This window comes from Moschus berezovskii, chromosome 23, assembly GCF_049115385.1.
Source record: "Moschus berezovskii isolate FMDL1 chromosome 23, NW_MosBer_1.0, whole genome shotgun sequence".
In the NCBI taxonomy this organism is placed as follows: domain Eukaryota; kingdom Metazoa; phylum Chordata; class Mammalia; order Artiodactyla; family Moschidae; genus Moschus; species Moschus berezovskii.
In genome coordinates, this window is record NC_142482.1 from 41,523,489 (window position 1) to 41,542,815 (window position 19,327).

General features: G+C 40.9%; 1 protein-coding gene across 1 annotated transcript; it reads right to left on the minus strand.

The window, feature by feature from the left end:
- Window positions 1-7,389: 7,389 nt before the first annotated feature.
- LOC129543820 (uncharacterized) lies at window positions 7,390-11,504 on the minus strand. The gene has a single exon (XM_088831481.1). The coding sequence runs from the start codon at window positions 11,495-11,497 to the stop codon at window positions 10,682-10,684; it is 816 nt and encodes a 271-aa protein (XP_088687607.1). The 5' UTR covers window positions 11,498-11,504; the 3' UTR covers window positions 7,390-10,681.
- Between the last annotated feature and the right edge of the window lie 7,823 nt (window positions 11,505-19,327).

Sequence of the window (19,327 nt, forward strand, 5' to 3'; positions counted from 1 at the left end):
CTTGTTTTTCCTATTCTGTTGTTTTCCTCTATTTCTTTGCATTGATCACTGAGGAAGGCTTTCTTGTCTCTCCTTGCTACTCTTTGGAACTCTGCATTCAGATGCTTATATCTTTCCTTTTCTCCTTTGCTTTTCGCTTCTCTTCTTTTCACAGCTATTTGTAAGGCTTCCTCAGACAGCCATTTTGCTTTTTTGCATTTCTTTTCCACTAAAGAGATCCATGGAGACCGAGAATGAGATAACCTGAGGCCCATCCATCTCATAATCTTGCTAAGCCCAGTTTTCTAGCCATCTCCTGATAAGCTATGAGATGTGAGTGAAGTATCTCGAGCATCACAGTCCAGGCAAGTCCTCAATACCTACAGCTTCATTTGATATCACGTACAGCAGCAGAACCAGCCTGTTGATCCCAATCAAGCCACAGTATTGTAAGAGATAACATAATGGTTGTTCCTTTTAGCCACTAAGTTCTGGAGTGGTTTGTTGCATGGAAATAGATAGCTAAAACACCAAGTGATCAGTCAGTTTGTGGTGATGCTCACAGTAACACAATAAGCTAGGTAATAGAAACAGAAACTGAAACACAGAAATTAAATAACTGGTCTGTGGTCACATGACTAGCCTGGCCTGGAGTTAATCTGAATCTAAAGACTGTGCTCTTTATTTTTATTACAAAAAAAATAGATACTCAATGTAAAAATTTCAATGGTATAAAAGGCATAAAAGTAAAAAGCCCAAATCCCAATTCCTTCTCCATCACCTTGTGTCCTTTTACTTTCCCAAGGTAATCACTATAACCTTGTTGCCTAAGTAATAAATAGCCTATTTTAATCTAGTGACTGTTAATTTCTTACTGCATTTATAGAAATATTTTTCCTTCAGTATTTTCACACAATGGCCAAAAGATTTTTACACAAAGACATCCACTGATCATTGTTTAAAATAACAAAAATACTGGAAAAAGTCTAAATGTACATCAGTAGGAGACCATTAAATTAATTACAATACATGTATGCAACAGACAACTAAACATTAAAAAGAATAAAATAATTCTACTGATAAGATTGGTGTGTGAAAGCTTGATAAAGGATATGGTTGGGGGACTGTGGATTAGCTGGATTGTATATGAAAGGCACACAGTTGTTAATTCTTGGAAATGGAAATTTTATTTTCATTTTATATCTTTCTACAGCACTTGACTTTTTAAAATATAAACTGCCACTATTGTTCTATGATAATAGCTAATTAAAACATATAATACTAGGGCCCACTGTGGTAAATTTATGGTAGATCTGGGCATCAGTATTTCTTAAATAGTTCCATAATGATTCAGATTCACAGAATTGTAAACTAAAACAGCCCAGTTAAAAAATACCACATAGCCCAATTCAAAGTGAAATCAACTCTAGATATGCTCACTTTGTAAATAACCATTTGGTGTTAAATTTATTCTGCTATTTCTAGATATCACGTTTTTTTTTCCCACCAGAAATACTACTTTTAGCAGATGCTATGCTCAGTGCTTCTAAAAGATCACAAAGATTCATGCTGTAAAGTTTACCATTCTCTTGCAGAGGAAAGTGCTCCCAAGGATCACACTTTAGCTGGACAATCAGTGACTGATTTGTAAAGCTTGTAGGTCTCACTTCCTTCAATAGCACTTCTTGTTTGTAACGTGCACTGGCTTGAACCTAAGGACATACCAGTAGAGCTGGTTTTATGAAAGGACCAGAAAGATGGCAATAGCTAACTAAACCTCAGAGTTTGATTAAAATTTCCTAAAGGTATAGAAAGCAGAATAAAGAAACTAGTGTCTTAATCAGCAGAGTTTTAAAGGGAAAACAGAAAGATAATGCTTCAGCCCTGAAAATAATGGTCATAAATCCCTTTCCTCTTGCTTACTCATGGCCCCTATCTTTCCTGGTAGACCCCTGGTGAGCTCATGAATGAACAATGGATTACCCTTTTCCCACCTGTTGTCCTTTGCCTTCAAGCTCTGTCTCTAGATTTTCTAGCACAGTCACCACTTCCTCTCCACTCCTTGGATGATACTCCCATACCCTGGCCTGAACCACCTCTGGCAGGATGCTCAGGAGCTGCTCCAACACCATCAGCTCCAGGATCTGCTCCTTGCTGTGCCTCTCAGGCTGCAGTCACTTTTGGCAGAGCTCCCGGAGCCGTCTCAGCACCTCTTGAGGTCCAGGAGCCTCTTGATAGTGGAATTGTCTGAAGGGCTGACAGAGAAGCTCCTGATAAGTGTGCACATTCCTGAGTTGCCCAGGCTTCTGCTCCCAAGCATGGTTCTCCTCTTGCTCTACCTTCACTATTCTCAGACCCTCCTGCTCCTCTGGAGTGTGGACCACAGGAATCAAGACTGGATCCTCTCTCAACTTGGTGGCCATCTTAGACTGCAATGGCTCAGGATAGGATTCATTTGGCTTACATTCCAGGAATCAAGAAGAACCTTAGAATCAGAGCACTCCTGTGGGAGAAGAATCCACTATTAAAACAGCAAAATAACCAGAGCAATCAAGAACCTATGTTATTAGTAATGCAGACTCACTGCCAAGGTGATATTCCTGAGTAGTGGAATATTATAAGACAATATTCTGAGACCCACAAAAACAGATAACAATTATTGAGAAAGTGTACTTTGCAGCTGATATACAAAATGCGACATAAATATTAGTATCAGAACTTCTATTGTGGGAAATAAGGCCACATTCTTAGAATTTAAAGACTTTTTAGTTTATAAAAACTACATTACAAGAAGAAAAGCACATGAGCCAGAGACTGTGGGATCAGCATAGTCCATCTGGCAAGGCTTTCTTCCATGCATATTCATAACCTACCATCCCTTCCTAGAACTGCTTCAGCAGGAAGGAATGGATTTTGGTACACTCCTGTAGAGTCAGTTATTTTTCCGGTAAAACCTTTATCATCTTTAAAGGAATCAAGCTACTTATACAGTGGAGTAAAAAATAAAAGTTGCATAAACTAGTTATAGTCTTCTTTCAGGGAGTAAAGCAATAAGCACCTCTCCGTCGGATGAGACACTCCCAGCATCATAGAGTATGAAATAATGAGAATTAGCAAGCAAAATCTGAGTCGTTTGTGCTATTCTAAAAAAAAAAAAAAAAACAAAACAGCGACAAATCCAAATCTAACGATAGGGACAAATCGTCACTGAAGCTCGTTACCAAGCACCGTGTGCACTTGTTGGGAGGAGAATAGGATACCCACGCTGCAGAGCCCTCCCCTTCCCACTTCTGCCCCCTGGGACAAGAGAGATTGGAAATTCTGCAGCTTGGCTGGGGAGAAGTACGACCGCTCACCCGCAGCTCTAGGGATGGCTGGCGCTCCCCGGAGACTAGCCCTAGCAAGTAGTTAAGAGAAAACTGTAATCACCATCCCGCTGGACCAACCAGGAACCCAGAACCACAGAGCAAAAAGCACCCGGGACTACGAGGCCGCTTCCGGTGCCCGCCTAGGAATCTGGAGGCGTGGTCTTCTCTATGATCTTGACTGCGGGTTTTGCTACCTTCTCCTTGTTCGGCCTGGGTGGGCCAGCACTTCACTCTGGCAGTTTGGAGTTTTACTCCCTTCTGTCTCCCACTGCCTCCTGAAGAAATCCGAACCGATCCATAAAGGTTAAATCACCCATAACGTTGCTGCAGGAGTTAACTACGAGCCCTTTTTGTAGTGTATTTATTATTAATGAGTGAAAAGTTCTTTTTATTCTGGGTATGAGCTGTTATATGAACACCAGATACTGGCTCCCACTTCCCTTTTTATTCCCAGTTATGTCTTTTTGCTGAAAAATAGCTTTAAAAAACGTTATAGTCTTTAAAGAGTACTTTTAGGTTTATAGAAAAAGCTTCCCATGTGTCCCCTCCAAACCCCTTTCCTGGCTACATACAAACCCTATTATTAACATCTTGCATTAGTGAGGTATCTTTGTTACAGTTAGTAAGCCAATACTGATAAAGTATTATTAACTGAAGTCCATAGTTAATATTAATATGAACTGTGTAGTCCATTCTATGGGTTTTGGAAAATATATAACATGCATCAACTATTACAAGTATCATACTAAACAGTTTCATTGCCCTAAAATTTCCCTATGCTCCACACATTCATCTTTCCCACACTCCAACCCCCACAGCCCCTGATCTGTCTCCATACTTTTGCCTATTCTACAATGTCATGTATTAATAGTTGGAATCAATCTGTAGCCTTTTCAAACTGGTCCCTTCACTTGGCAAAAAGTATATAGCATTTTCCCATGAGTTTTCTTGCCACACCATGCAGTATGTGGGATCTTAGTTCCCTGACCAGGAATCAAACTCAGGATCCTTGCACTGGGAACATGGAGTCTTACCACTGAACTACCAGGGAAGGAAGTCTCTCTCCATGGATTTTCATGGCATGATAGTTCATTTCTTTTTATTGCTGAATATTCTATTATCTGAATGTACCAGTTTGTTAATTCACAAAACTACTAAAGGAAATCTTGCTTGCTTCCAGTTTTACCAATTATGAATAAAGCTTCTAAGAACACCCTTGTGCAGGTTCTTTTGTGGACGTATTTTTGGTTCATTGGGGTAAATACCAAGGAGTGAAAACTGCTGAGTAAAAGAGTATGTTTACTTTTGTAAAACACTGCTGAACTGTTTGTTGAAGTGACTGTACCATTTTGGATTCCCACCAGGAATGTATGAGAATTCATTGCTCCACATCCTCATCAGCATTTGGAGTTGTCACTGTTTAGCACTTTAGCTATTCTACTAGGTGTGTGGTGGTATCTTAACTTGCAATTTCCTAATGACATGATTTGGAGCATCTATTCATGATTATTTGCCATTTGTGGATCTTCTCTGGTGAGGTGTCTGTTCAGATCTTTTGCCCATTTAAAAAACTGAATTATTTTCTTATTGTTCAGTTTTAGGAGTTCTTTATATATTTCAGATGCCAGTATCTTTTTTCTTTTCGGCTGCACTGCATGGCATGTGGGATCTTAGTTACTGGACCAGATATCAAACCCATGCCCACTGTGTTGGAAGGGTGGAATCCTAACCATTGACCACGAGATAAGTCCTCCAGTTGGTTTTTTCAAAAAATCTATTTTATTATACTTGATTTACAATGCCATGTTTAGTTTCAGGTGTACAGCACGGTGACTCAGTTATATACATATCCATACACAAGAATGTATATATGATATACATAGGGTTTTGTTCCAGTATGGATTTTCCAGTGTATTAGATTGAGTTTTTAAGTGAAGGTTTTCTCACATTTTAATATTTATGGGTTTTCTGGTAATGCTGGCTTCCAAATGAAGGCATTCCCCCACTCACTGTATTCATAATGGTGTTCTCCACTCTGGGTTCTTTGGTGAGTGACCAGACTTTAAACACAATGAATCCATATACTCTTTACACCGCTAAGTTTTCTCTTCAGTGTGGATTCTCTGATGTTTAACAAGGCTATCACAGAACCTAAAGGCTTTGCCACACTCATGACACAAATAAGGCTCCTGTCCAAAATGAATTTGCTTATGTTTAATGAGATTTAAGCTCATACAGAAGGCTTCTGACCCTGAAGATATCCTTAAAAGTTCTCTGTTGTCTAACAAGATCATTCCAGTAGCTGAAGGTTTTGCCACATTCTTTATTCTCATGAGACTCTTCTCAGGATGACTTCTCTGTTGTTTAATGAGACTTGGATTACACGAAGGTCATTGCAAGTTGAGGATCTACAGGGCTTTCTTTAACTGTGGACATGCTGGTGCTTGGTCAGGGCTATTGGGGCAACCTTCAGCTACTGGAATGATCTTGTTAGACAACAGGGTTCATTTTATTAGGGAGGGGGTATTTTTGAATGACTGACTTCCACTCCCTTTACAGTGAGTGGCTGCTACTTTTATTACAGTTGAAGTTGGAAACTCTACACAAGCTGAATGGAGAATTTCTCACACCTGGAGCATTGACAAGACTGAGTGAAGTGAAAGTCGCTCAGTCGTGTCTGACTCTTTGCAACGCCATTGACTATATAGTCTGTGGAATTCTCCAGGCCAGCATACTGGAGTCAGTAGCCTTTCCCTTCTCCAGGGGACTGTCCCAACCCAGCAACTGAACCCCCAGTTTCCTGCATTGTGGGCAGATTCTTTACCAGCTGAGCCACAAGGGATTGAACTTCAGGGTAAATTCTCGCAGGTGTTCTTAAGCCTTTTTATCTGAGTGCTATTCTCCCTGGTTTGAGGTAAAGTAAATTGTGTGTCCACAAAGGGGCTCCTCCCTCACTTGGGTAAGTTATTCAGAAGCCTATGAGCTTGTTCAATGTGGAGCCCCTGATGATGTTCCCATTTGATCTTCTGAACATCTCCTTATGTGTTAGAATTCTGGAAAATTCTGCTTTGAAACAGACTCCTTGTTTAAGGCCAGGAGTTACCATCTGAAAGAACAGGTTGATCATGATATTAGTACCCTTTCCCCAGAGGCAGAAAAAGGGTGTCAAATGTGACATGTATGAGAGTAGCCTAAAGAGAGAAGTTACAAAGAACAAAACTCTTTCTGTGCTTAAGTTCTAAGTAAGAAAATACACTTGCTTTTCCTTTAATTGCAGCTTTTCAGTATTTTCTTCTTTCTGTTTCTTGGGTTTACTTTACTGTGCTCTAAGATCTCAAAAGGGATGTTGAGAGCAATTTTCTTTTTTTTCAGCTTTGCTTTTATTCTAAATATAGCATCTAAACTTTTAAACGAAATAATTTACCCTAAGGAGCCTGAAAAAGTACCTGGAACAGATTAGATAAATGCAAACTACTTACTATTAGTATTATCACTAATGTAAAGCAGAAAGAAGGAACTGGTGCAGAGACTCATTTATTCAAGAGCTCTTGTGAACATAACAATATATAAAGTAGTAGATTAAAAAAGAAGTCATCACATAACAAAGCATTTTACAATCTATTTGGAAAGATTATAAAAATCTCAAAGTTGTAGGGGATATCAGAGAATATCTCCTTATTTTTAAGGATGTAAAACTGAGACCCAGCCAGGTGGATTAGCCTAAGTAATCCTAAATGGGAACCGTGAACTTCCAGATGTTCAAGCAGGTTTTAGAAAAGGCAGAGGCACCAGAGATCAAATTGCCAACATCCGCTGGATCATGGAGAAAGCAAGAGAGTTCCAGAAAAACATCTATTGCTGCTTCATTGACTATGCCAAAGCCTTTGACTGTGTGGATCACAATCAACTGTGGAACATTCTGAAAGAGATGGGAATACCAGACCACCTGACCTGCCTCTTGAGAAACCTGTATGCAGGTCAGGAAGCAACAGTCAGAACTGGACATGGAACAACAGACTGGTTCCAAATAGGAAAAGGAGTACGTCAAGGTTGTATATTGTCGCCCTGCTTATTTAACTTATATGCAGAGTACATCATGAGGAACGCTGGGCTGGAAGAAGCACGAGCTGGAATCAAGATTGCCGGGAGAAATATCAATAACCTCAGATATGCAGATGACACCACCCTTATGGCAGAAAGTGAAGAGGAACTCAAAGGCCTCTTGATAAAAGTGGAGGAGGAGAGTGAAAAGGTTGGCTTGAAGCTCAGCATTCAGAAAACAAAGATCATGGCATCTGGTCCCATCACTTCATGGGAAATAGATGGGGAAACAGTGGAAACAGTGTCAGACTATTTTTGGGGGCTCGAAAATCACTGCAGATGCTGACTGCAGCCATGAAATTAAAAGATGCTTACTCCTTGGAAGGAAAGTTATGACCAACCTAGAGAGCATATTAAAAAGCAGAGACATTACTTTGCCAACCAAGGTCTGTCTAGTCAAGGCTATGGTTTTTCCCATGGTCATGTATGGATGTGAGAGTTGGACTGTGAAGAAGGCTGATCGCCAAAGAATTGATGCTTTTGAACTGTGGTACTGGAGAAGACTCTTGAGAGTCCCTTGGACTGCAAGGAGATCCAACCAGTCCATTCTAAAGGAGATCAACCCTGGGTGTTCATTAGAAGGACTGATGCTAAAGCTGAAACTCCAATACTTTGGCCACCTCATGCGACGAGTTGACTCACTGGAAAAGACTCTGATGCTGGGAGGGATTGGGGGCGGGAGGAGATGGGGACGACAGAGAATGAGATGGCTGGATGGCATCACCGACTCGATGGACATGAGTTTGAACTCCGGGAGTTGGTGATGGACAGGGAGGCCTGGCGTGCTGTGATTCATGGGGTCGCAAAGAGTTGGACACGACTGAGCAACTGATGTGAACTGAATCCTAAATGGATTCCTCTAATAGTTACTTAGAGGTAAAGACAGATTAAGACTGAAGAAGACTTAAATGTCACCTTTAAAGTTTTTACCAGCACAGTGTGTTAGTCACTCAGTTGTGTCTGACTCTTTGCAACCCCGTGGACTGTAGCCTGCCAGGCTTCGCTGTCCATGGGATTCTCCAGGAAAGAATACTGGAGTGGGTTGCCATTTCCTTCTCCAGGGTACCTTCCCAACCTTTTAAGACCCACTGTAGTAGGTAAAAAACCTTCAGGTTAAACTTTCATAGTGTAGCACAGCGGTTAAGAGAAAAGATTGTCAAGTTAAACTTCTGGTTTCAATTCCTTGCTCTACCATTTCTAGCTGCATGACCTTGGACAAATTACTTAATGTCTGTTTCTCAATTTCTTTAGCTGTAAAATGGGAGTACAGTTAAGTCCCCTACACACAAATGAGTTCCATTCTAAGAGCGTGTTTGTAAGTCCAGTTTGCTCTTAAGTCCAACAAAGTTAGCGTAGGTATCCGACTAACAGTCAGCTATATAATACTGTACTGTAATAGGTTTATAATACCTTCCACACAAATAATACCTAAAAACAAATACAAAAAAATAAAACATTTTAATATTACAGTACAATATCTTGAAAAGTACAGTACAGCAACAGTTATATCACTGCTGCTTTTATGCTTGCTTCTGGACATCTTGGGCTTGAAATATACTATACTTCTATACTCTATACAGTAAAATACACAAAAGCATAATCACTTGTAGAGGATGCACATACATGACAACGTATATCAGACAGGTGAACTAACTTACATGACTGGGAGAAAGTAAATTCTTACGTAGGTTGCTAAGAAGTCCGGGTTCCCCGAGGAGGAGAAAGGGGTCTGGGGCTCTTGAGGAGGGGTCATGTTTCTCCTTCTTGAGAACCTTCTGAATAATCCTGTAATCTTAAAATGTAAATTGTGGGAGTGGGTCTAGTAAGACCTTTCTGTTGTTAGTTTTAATCCTGTCATCTTAAAATGTAAGTTGTGGGAGTGACCTTTACAATCTTGAGACATTCTTTTGATTTACTGTAATAACAATTGAAAAAGTATATAGCTCCCTTGCTAAGACTAGTGAGGGGGCACTCTCTGCCTGCTTCTGATGTCTATGTCAGAAGCTGTCTCTGTTCTTTTTCACTGTAATAAAACTTCTGCCACACAAGAACCCTGAGTGGTCAAGCCTGGTCCCTGATCCTGAAGCTAAATTTTCTTCTTTGGAGATCACGAATCCAACACCACTCACCTTAAGCTATCAACTGGACATGTGCATGCATGTATGAATCTTTGAAAGTTCGCAGTGTGAAGGTTCATATGTAGGGGACTTACTGTATAGCAGTATGTATGTCATATCATTATTTTTTTATTGAGAAAAATACACATATAAGGCACTCAGAGAAGGCCCGGGCACAGAAAGCATTGCATAAACATTGGCCAATATGGTAGATACACTATCTCAGTGATAGATTATATTGTTTTCCTTAGTTATTCACTGTCCTCTACGTAAGCTTTACTTTTTTTCGACCATATGGATGGGGAAAAAAAGCTTGGTTAGCTGACTTGCTTTGACTAACAAAACCTAAGGGGAATGACATATGCTCCTCCTGAGTAGATGTTTTAAAAGTCATAATGGGATCCTATCTCTGTTTTTCTTTTGCCATAAATGTAGCATATTCAAGGCAGAAATACTCTTCTGGCCTGGATCCTAGAGCACTAAGAATGTGTTGCATTATAACACAAGCAAAAATGAAACACAGTCAAGACTTTAATTACTTACTGCAATAGCATTAGCAAGAGGCCCAACAAGAAAAAAGTGCTGGCTCCTGCAGTGCTTTTTATTCTTATCCATGGAACAGTAGCAGGCAAGGGTCAGGTGAATCAGGACAGGTGTGGGGATTGTCTCATTGCCAAGACAGCACCAAAAAAAGACTCCAATATTTCCAGATTCAAAGAGGATATGTTAGTCTCCACCAACCAACATCACTTCCAATTTCAAAATTTAATGTTTCATCTATAAACTGGTAGCAACAATAACAACAAGATATTTGCAAATAAAAAAAGTAAAAATTATGTTGGAAATACTGAGGTTGCACTTACTAAACCACAACAAACTACATTATTTACTTTATGATTTGTAAAGCTGCATTCTCAGAAGTGGGTATGATTTTCGAGACTGAGTCGATCATTATAATGGTGAAGTCATTTTTCATTGACTTCTCATTTCTCTGATATTCCAAGAAATTGAAGTGTCAACTAAAACATTAACTTTTGTCATACCTTTCTTCTGGTGACAACTTCTGACTTGAAAGGAAAAAAAAAAAAACCCTTTGTAATATCTTCACCACAAAAGTCACTGATCACACTTTCCTTCATCGTGTATTTTCTGGTGTTTAGTAAGATTAGAGCTCCCACGGAATGCTTTCCCACACTCACCACACTCGTATGGTTTCTCTCCAGTATGGATTCTCTGGTGATGAATAAGTGTTGAGATTTGGCTGAATGCTTTTCTACATTCTCCACACTTATAGGGCTTTTCTCCAGAATGAATCCTCTGATGATTTATAAGGGCTGAGTTCACATAGAAGGCCTTCCCACATTCCTTACACTCATATGGCTTCTCTCCTGTGTGGATTCTCTGATGTTTGATAAGGGCTGAACTCACACTGAAGGCCTTCCCACACTCATCACACTCATAAGGCTTCTCACCAGAGTGGATTCTCTGATGTTTGATGAGGTCTGAGCTCACACTAAATGCTTTGCCACATTCATTACATTCATAGGGTTTCTCTCCATTGTGGATTCTCTGATGTATAATCAGGTGCGCCCTCACACTGAAAGCTTTCCTACACTCATTACAAGTATAGGGTTTCTCACCGGTGTGGATTCTTTCATGCACAGTGAGAGTTGAGCGTACACTGAAGGCTTTTCCACAGTGATCACACTCATAGGGTTTCTCTCCAGTGTGGATTCTCTGATGACGAACAAGGCCTGAGCTCTGAGCAAACTTCTTTCCACATTCACTGCATGTGTACCGTCTTTCTTCTGCAGACCTCGCCTCACGACTTTCTAACTGGTCCTCATACCAGTTATAAGAAGTTTTTTCATTCTCAGCAATCTGTAAAGTATCCCCATTATATGTGCTGGGGACCTGCTGGTGTGGATCCATCCTTACAAAAATCTTCCCTTCAGAATTAACACCTTGTTCATACCTTTGGCCTTGATTCCTGAAACAATAAACACACCTTTCAAATGCGATTTACTCCCTGCAGCTAAAGCAATATGACCTGGGTTTGATCCCTGGGTGGGAAGATGCCCTGGAGAAGGGAATGGCTATCCACTCCAGTATTCTTGCCTGAAGAAGTTGGCTACAGTTCACAGGTTTGGAAGAGTCAGACATGTCTGAGCAACTTAAAAAAGCAATATGATGTGATAAAGACTTAACTAGGACTCTCAAACATGTTCCACAAACCTAGGACACACCGATCAAATGTGGTCAGATCAAATGTTTTTATTCAATTGGTACTACCACAAAACTCCTGGAATGAACATCTGACTAATATACTATTTAAATATGTACTTTAAAAAAGGAACTCAGACACAAAATCTGGGCTATAATTGAGTATATAAAATAACATAGTTTCTACTTGGGAAACAAGAAAGGAGTTGAAGAGATTTGCAGATAGTAGAACAAATGAAGGAGCACAGGAATAGAGAAGGCAAAAAATTAGAAATTCAACTGATTGAATTAATTTGGGAAAACAACAATAACATCATCATTGTTTTACCACTCACAAGTCCACACTATTTGTGTTGGAAGAGAGATATGGAGATTAAATAAGCGCTGTCTACTGCTACCACTACTATTGCTGCAGCTGATGTGGCTATGGCAGACAGTATTTTAGCAACAGGGATGTTTTGTCTCCTCTGGAACTGTGACAGAATAGATCCTGCATCTCTCCAAAGAAGGGTCCTTTCCATCTTTGTAATTTAGACCAATGTGTGGATAACCTGTTGGATTGTTCCCACTCTCTTATACCCTGACAACAATACTTCATCAATTCTATCTCCAAACTTAATAAAACTTTTGCTTCAAACTCAAATCCCACAAATTATCACCCTCTGCCTTTTTCCATTTTACAAGTTGTTTTATGTGTCAACAGTCATAAGTTGACAGTGTGAACCTTTGATAAGAATGGCATTTTACCTCTGTGGTCTTCCTTCCCCAAACCTCTAACCTCAGTATAGTAATGAGAAAAACATCAGTCAAATTTCAATTGAGTAGCATCCAACAAAAAACCTGACAAGAATGCCTCAAAAACGTCAAGGTCATCAGAACTAAGGAAAGTGTGACAAAGTGTCACAGCCAAGAGGAACATATGGAGACCTGACAATTAAATGTAACATGGTATGCTGGATGGGATCCTAGAATACAGAAAGGACACTAGGTAAAAAACTAAGGAAGTGTGAATAAAGTATGGACTTTCATAATAATATGCAATAGTAACTCAAGAGCTGTTATAAATATACTACATAAGATGTTAACTATAGGGAAACTAAATGTGGGGGGATATAAGAACTCTCTGTACTACTTTCACAATTTTTCTGTAAATCTAAAATGACCAGATCTCAGAAACTACTCCAAAAGTTTTATTTAAAAATTTGTCTATGTTTTTGAACAGGTAATATACAATTCAAAAGTCAAAACGACCTAAAAAGATACAGAGAAAACTTGTTTCCACCTTGATTCCCCCTCAGTTTGCCACCTCCACAGGTAGCCAATTTTATTAGTGTCCTGCATCTTTCTAATGTTTCTTTACACAAACATGTATATTTTAAGCCTCTAATTTTCTTAATCCAGTTTCAAGCCCTAAAAATCAGTCACAAGTTTATTGTCACATGGACACTACATTCCACATGGCTTAGGAACTGTGTCATTTGTTTCTAAGTGATGCTGTTTCATCAAGTTTCTCTGAACAGTAAGTAGCTCTTTGGCAATACTGAAAAAGGCTCACTTGGTGCACAGTTCACATACAAATGAACCCTTGCCCAAAGTCCAGAAATGTGGTTACCATGGAGCATATGGTACAAGTTGCTTTGTCCTTAGTAACATGGAGAACTCCTAGTCCTACCCAAAGCCCCTTTGGTCTGTAGCTTGCTCACACCTGAATTAGCCTTTCCTGTGGCTGCTTCAGTGTGCTGTCTTTTTTCCTCTCAGCCCCACATTGCTGACATTGAGTTAAGGCAACTATAAAGGACAATAAATACAATATTTTTCTGAATTATCTTAAGGCTACAAATATGTATAAAGTACATCTCTGAGTTGTTATTAGTCACTTTAACATTTTTAATGTCAAAGAAAAGGTATCAAGAAAAAAGAGGGACATTTGCTCTCATCTTTTAAACAGAAGAAAACGGCTGGAGGTGGAGGGGAAATGCAATGTAGACATCAAAAGAAAGAAACTTTCATGAATGTTCAGCTAAACTGAGTATTTTTCTTTGAGGCAAAGGAAAATATTTCAAGAACATCCAAATAAAACTGTCGAGTGTCGGTGAGCTACTAAAGTTATTCCAACAAAGCAGACAGAGCTGGGGACACAGGGCTAAGAGAAAATGCCTCCTCCATTCTCCGACTCCCCTTCCTCGCACCCCAAAATAGGGCTTCCCCAGAAAAGCGAGGAGGGGCACTCCAGCGACTGTCAGTCCTCCGGGCCTCCGAGAGGCTGTAGGGGAATGTCCAGTGCCAGTATGGCAACGACCCAGAGGACAGGGAGGAGAGAAAGGACAGGAAAAGAAGGCTTCGGAGGGAAAGGAAAGAGAAAAGGGACGAGGGAAAGGAAAAGGGAGGAAAAGAGAAGGGAGGTGTGTGCGAAGAAGAGGCAGAGAGAGGAGGGGCGGCAGCGTGAGGGGCAGGTCTGAGGCAACCAGGTGGAGAGCTTAGTAGCCACCCACCTCGGGGGCCCTTCGCCCAAGAGCTTATTCCACATCCAGGAGGTAGTCGAAGAAGTCTCACCCAGAAAACCGTGGTTGGAGGAACCAAGGGGCCTTTGATGCCTGTAGTGGCCTCCAGAAGTCGACTTCCGCAGAGCTCCGCCCCAGACACCAAGTCGTCCGCTCTAGGATCCTGGAGGCTTTCCTCTCAGTGGTTTGTGAGAGGAATCTCTGAAAGGAGCAAGAGAGGAAACGATTCTATTTATATAGAAAAAAAGCATTTTAGACGTTTTAGCTCTTTTAATCTTGGGTGGCACAGTGGTAAAGAACTGCCTGCCAATTTAAGAGACGCAAGAGACTGGGTTCAGTCCCTGGGTGGGGAAGATCCTCTGGAGGAGGAAAGGCAACCTGCTCCTATATTCTTGCCTGGAGAATCCAATGGACAGAGGAGCCTGGTGGGCTACAATCCATGGGCTCGCAAAGAGTGGGACAAACCTGAGCTACTGCGCAAACACAGACACAAACTTGCAGGGCAGACATTACAGTCATCCTTTCATGTATAAGAAATCTGAGAAACATAAATTTTCTGAGGTTGGGCAACTAATAAGAGAGCAGAGATGAAATTTGAACCTAGATCTGTTTAGTCCCTACTCCTTTCAGTTGCCACCCAGGGGAACCAGCAAATGGATCTTCAAGGCTCAGGTCTCAGAAAGTAATTCTTATATTGATTTGTAAATGTAACACTATTACAATAAAATATGAACTTTTTAATAAGTAAATTTTAAAGTTAATATAGAAAACTAAACAAGACTCTGCATGGAAAAGCTGAAGAAGGGCAATGAAGGGGCAGTTGTAAGGCAAGTGCAGAGAAAAAGAGAGCGAGCTGGGAAATTAGGCAAGAAAAGGGAAATTTATTAGAGGGAAATGACAGAGTGACTGGCCCTTGAAGAGTGTGTCCTCCCTTTCTGATGGGGTCTCTCTTATACCCTGCCAATGAAAAATTCTCTGAAGGGATGGTTAATTTTTAGCCTGTAGTTGAGACCTGTGGTCACATAGCCAGAGGTCTGGAATCTGGTGGTCTCATAGCTTTGAGAAGGTAGGGGCCAATGAGAAATCAGAATGTTGTTTGGGCAATTTGGTCAGTCTCAAGGATCACTGTGATTTTATTCTTTGTTTGCGAGGTCAACATAATGAGCCACCTTAATAATGAGACCCTATGTGGGCCCTGGGCTTCCCTGGTGGCTCAGAGGTTAAAGCGTCTGCCTCCAATGCGAGAGACCCGGGTTCGATCCCTGGGTCGGGAAGATCCCCTGGAGAAGGAAACGGTAACCCACTCCAGTATTCTTGCCTGGAGAATCCCATGGACAGAGAAGCCTGGTAGGCTACAGTCCATGGGGTCGCATAGAGTCGGACACGACTGAGCGAAACGGAACGGAACGGATGTGGGCCCTATCAGCAGTTGCTCTAAAGAATTTTAAACATGTATTACAAAGCCTCAGTAATTAAATGGTGTGCACTGGTGAGCAAGATAGATGTAAGGGAGATCGTACATCAGATCTTCAGAAAACTACAGAATGTCAAAGTTTAACACTTAATAATTCTCCTGTAGGGAGATTACTATAGGAAGAAGGGTCCCTATCATTAATATTTCAATGGTATATTCCTGGCTAGGATCTGGAGAGACAGTGGTTCTCCTTCTGCTGCCAGAGTTGACGTTTACTAACAGACCACTTCTTGACTGTGTGCAAGAACTGGGACCTAGAAAAAAACACGTGAAATTATGAGAGAATCACTGTATAAGCAAATAAATCAGCCGAGTAGGGCAAGTTCCAGCAAAGTAAGGAGAGGAAGAAATAAGTACAACAAATATCTAGATAGCACTTCTTATGTACCATGTAAAGTTCATGCAATATAAAAGGCAGGTGCTTTTATCATCCTCATTTATAGATGAGGAAATGGAAGCATAGAGACAGTCCGACTTTAGGCTTGCATGCCTAAAACGTAGGGAAAAATAAGAATCACTAACAGGCTAAAAGTTTTAAGATAACAATAAATACCTCTTCTTTGCTGCCCTATTTTCTAGGTTTATCCAACTCCCTCTTGAGGTCCTCCAGCTTAGCTACCTTCCCAACCCTCTCCCATCACCCGCTTCCCACAATGTGGCTCCCATTCCCAGACCTGGTATTACTCAGCAGAAGAGTCAGGAACTGGCCTCGGTCATTGTCAGAGGAACTGCAGGAGCCAGCTCAGAGCAGAGTTTTCTAGTAACAGAACATTTGGAACCAGCAAAAGCAGCTCTTCTAAAAATTCAGACAGGCAGCTTTCTTGTAACTGGAGAGTCTGCAATTCAGTAAGATTCCTTGCAAGGGCCTCCCTTTTCTGCAATACTTCTGCAAAAGAAACATTAATTTACTCAAAGAGAAAACAGACTGTCATAGCTGTTAATGTTGTTACACTAATTACTGAGGGTTATGGAAGGGGGGTAAAAAGCCATGTCAAATAAGGGGCTAACTTGCAAAAGGCTGTCTGATCACAGACTGGGATTAGCAGGCGCGGCCCTGTGCCACAGGAATCTCCTTGCCATCGCCTTGGGGGCACTACTGGGAGAGCAGATGGAGAGGTGTGTCAGGAGAGAACAGCACCGCCCTTGATGGAAGGCGGATCTGCCCAGGTGTGAACGGAAAAATTACTGCTAAAGGGGAACGGCCATCATTTATTGCCAAGCTGAAATAGAGATGTACTCTGCATTCTAAGGGAAATACGGACACAGTATGCAGTTGTAGAAGAGGAAGCTTCTCCTAAATTCAGATCTCCTAGGACTTATTTCCAATCATTTGCTGTTTCTCCCTTTTGTCTGATGGCAAGCTGAGGGGTTTGGTGGGCATTGATTCCAAATGTACCAGATGTACACGTTGTTAATGTGATTCAATAAAACTCTGAAGACCTCAGGAAAGACTGGGGTTATAATCCCAAGAGTAGTTCCAAATGTGTACTCCAGCAGCAGTAGATCGTTAAGAAAAACCCTTCCCTGGGAGTTTGCATCTGGGGTTATTGCTCACCGTCCCGCCTCTCGAGGTTCACGCCCACCATCCACCCAGGCCCGCCCAGGGAGGTGGAATTCAAGAGATTGCAGCTGAGCAGTGCCCACCACACTACCGTCCAAGAGCAAAGGACCCTACTGCAGCCAGAGAGGCAACCAGCTCCGAGAATTCCTCGTGGGCGGAAGTAGCTCATCACTTCCGGGGCGGGGCCTCGCTTTTATCCTGACTGGCAGTCCTGGGTTCGGGGGCTGGCTGCAGGTTTCATCCCAGCTCATTTTCGTGAGAGCCTCTGACAGGAGTTTTCGTAAGATTCGCAATTCCTGCCTCACCCGTCACGAAGGTGATTTTTTTTTTTTTACTTTTTGATTTTACCCAGGGTAGGACCAGCCTTGAATATTGGAATTTAAAGACTGCAGCTGGGAAAGGGCATCTCCAGTGTTACAGGATTCCTAAAACCGACACTGGATGGCAGGAGCTCCGGTTTTCGTCTTTAGGGTTCTGAATGCCAATGCTGTACATCCTATGTGCTTTCTCCAAGATTACGGACCGACCTCAGAGAGCAAGACCTTCAAAAAACTCAGGCGTTCATTAAAGAATTTAACTCAAGACACCAGTACTGGTTTGGACATACAAGCTGAAAAAAGTAATAATTCTTAAAATGAAACACTACAAGAGGCGGCACTAAGTATGAATACATTCTATGGCTCTGTATGAATCAAGAACATAAAACAAGGGTCATAACTAGTCAAAGAGGCAAAGCCTCCGGAAACCTGTATTCTGTTTCCATCTGTACCATTAACTTAATGGATCACCCGGTGCAAGCCACATGACCTCTTTGGACCTTCCCTTACAGAATAATGGACTGGGAAATGATTTCAAGTCACTTCCAAACCTAGCATTCTACAGACTAATTAAACACATCAGAGCACAGTTATTTCTTTGATACTTATTTTTCTAACTCTGGGATTGATCCTTTTAAATTTTATCAAAAGTACCGTTGAGTTGCAAGAGGCTAGTTTTTTTAAAAAAGTCTTCTTTTACAGTATTTTATTTTTTAATTGTATTTCTGACTAGCCATATTTCCCCCTACATGTGTCTTCTTAAGCAGAATTAAGAGAGTATGTTAAAAATTTATGTGGGTCTTCTTGGGGTTTCCTTAGGAAGTTAGCAGTCATTCCTGTCTAGTGGCTGCCCAAGGGGTGGTTAAGGGTCATGTGTTGTCCCCAAAGCTAAATCTTTGATTCAGGGATAGGTCCCAGTGTTTTATCTTTCATTTTATGGGAAAAAACAAGATACAGAAGGCTAAAACTAGACTTGTACTCCTACACCACCTTCGACTTTGGAAGGCAGATCAGATGCTGAGAGAAACCTTAAAACATACATGTATGTTGCTGTGAACGCCAAACATTAAGGCTTTCATATTACAAACTATAAAATATATAAACAGATTCTCTTAAAGCTTGGCATAGCGGATTTTTCTAATTGTAAAAAAAATCTAGCATTTTATCTTATTTTTGCTGTATACCTTAAATATACCTAGACCAGGGTTTCTCAGGCACTATTAAACATATGGAACTTGGGAATGTTTTCTTTTGTGGGGGCTGTCCTGTGCATGCAGAATGTTTAACATCTCTAGCCTCTATCCATTAGAGGCCAGTGGTATCCCAGCCATTCCTTGATAGTACAACCAAAACTGTCTCCAGACATTGCTAAATTTCTCCAGTTAGGAACCAATGGCCTACTGGAGACACAAAAAGCCAATTTTCAAGCACTTTTGCAATGATAAGCAGTAATCTTTAGAGTTTCCTATTTTCCTTCTTAACCAACAAACAAATCTGAACAAATGAAAAGTTTCACATTTCAACTTTTCACACATACCCTCCTAAGGTTGAATTTTTTTGTCTTCCATCTGAACGCAGTTATTGATGTATAATGGAAATGGGTCTGTGCATAAAATGAAGAGACATATATCCTTGAAAGCAGTGTAAATATTTCTGTAGATAGAACACCATAAATAATGCACACAA

What these genes read in the sequence shown, in the direction of transcription:
- LOC129543820 (XM_088831481.1), bottom strand. Translation starts at nt 11,497, where the DNA reads ATGGATCCACACCAGCAGGTCCCCAGCACATATAATGGGGATACTTTA.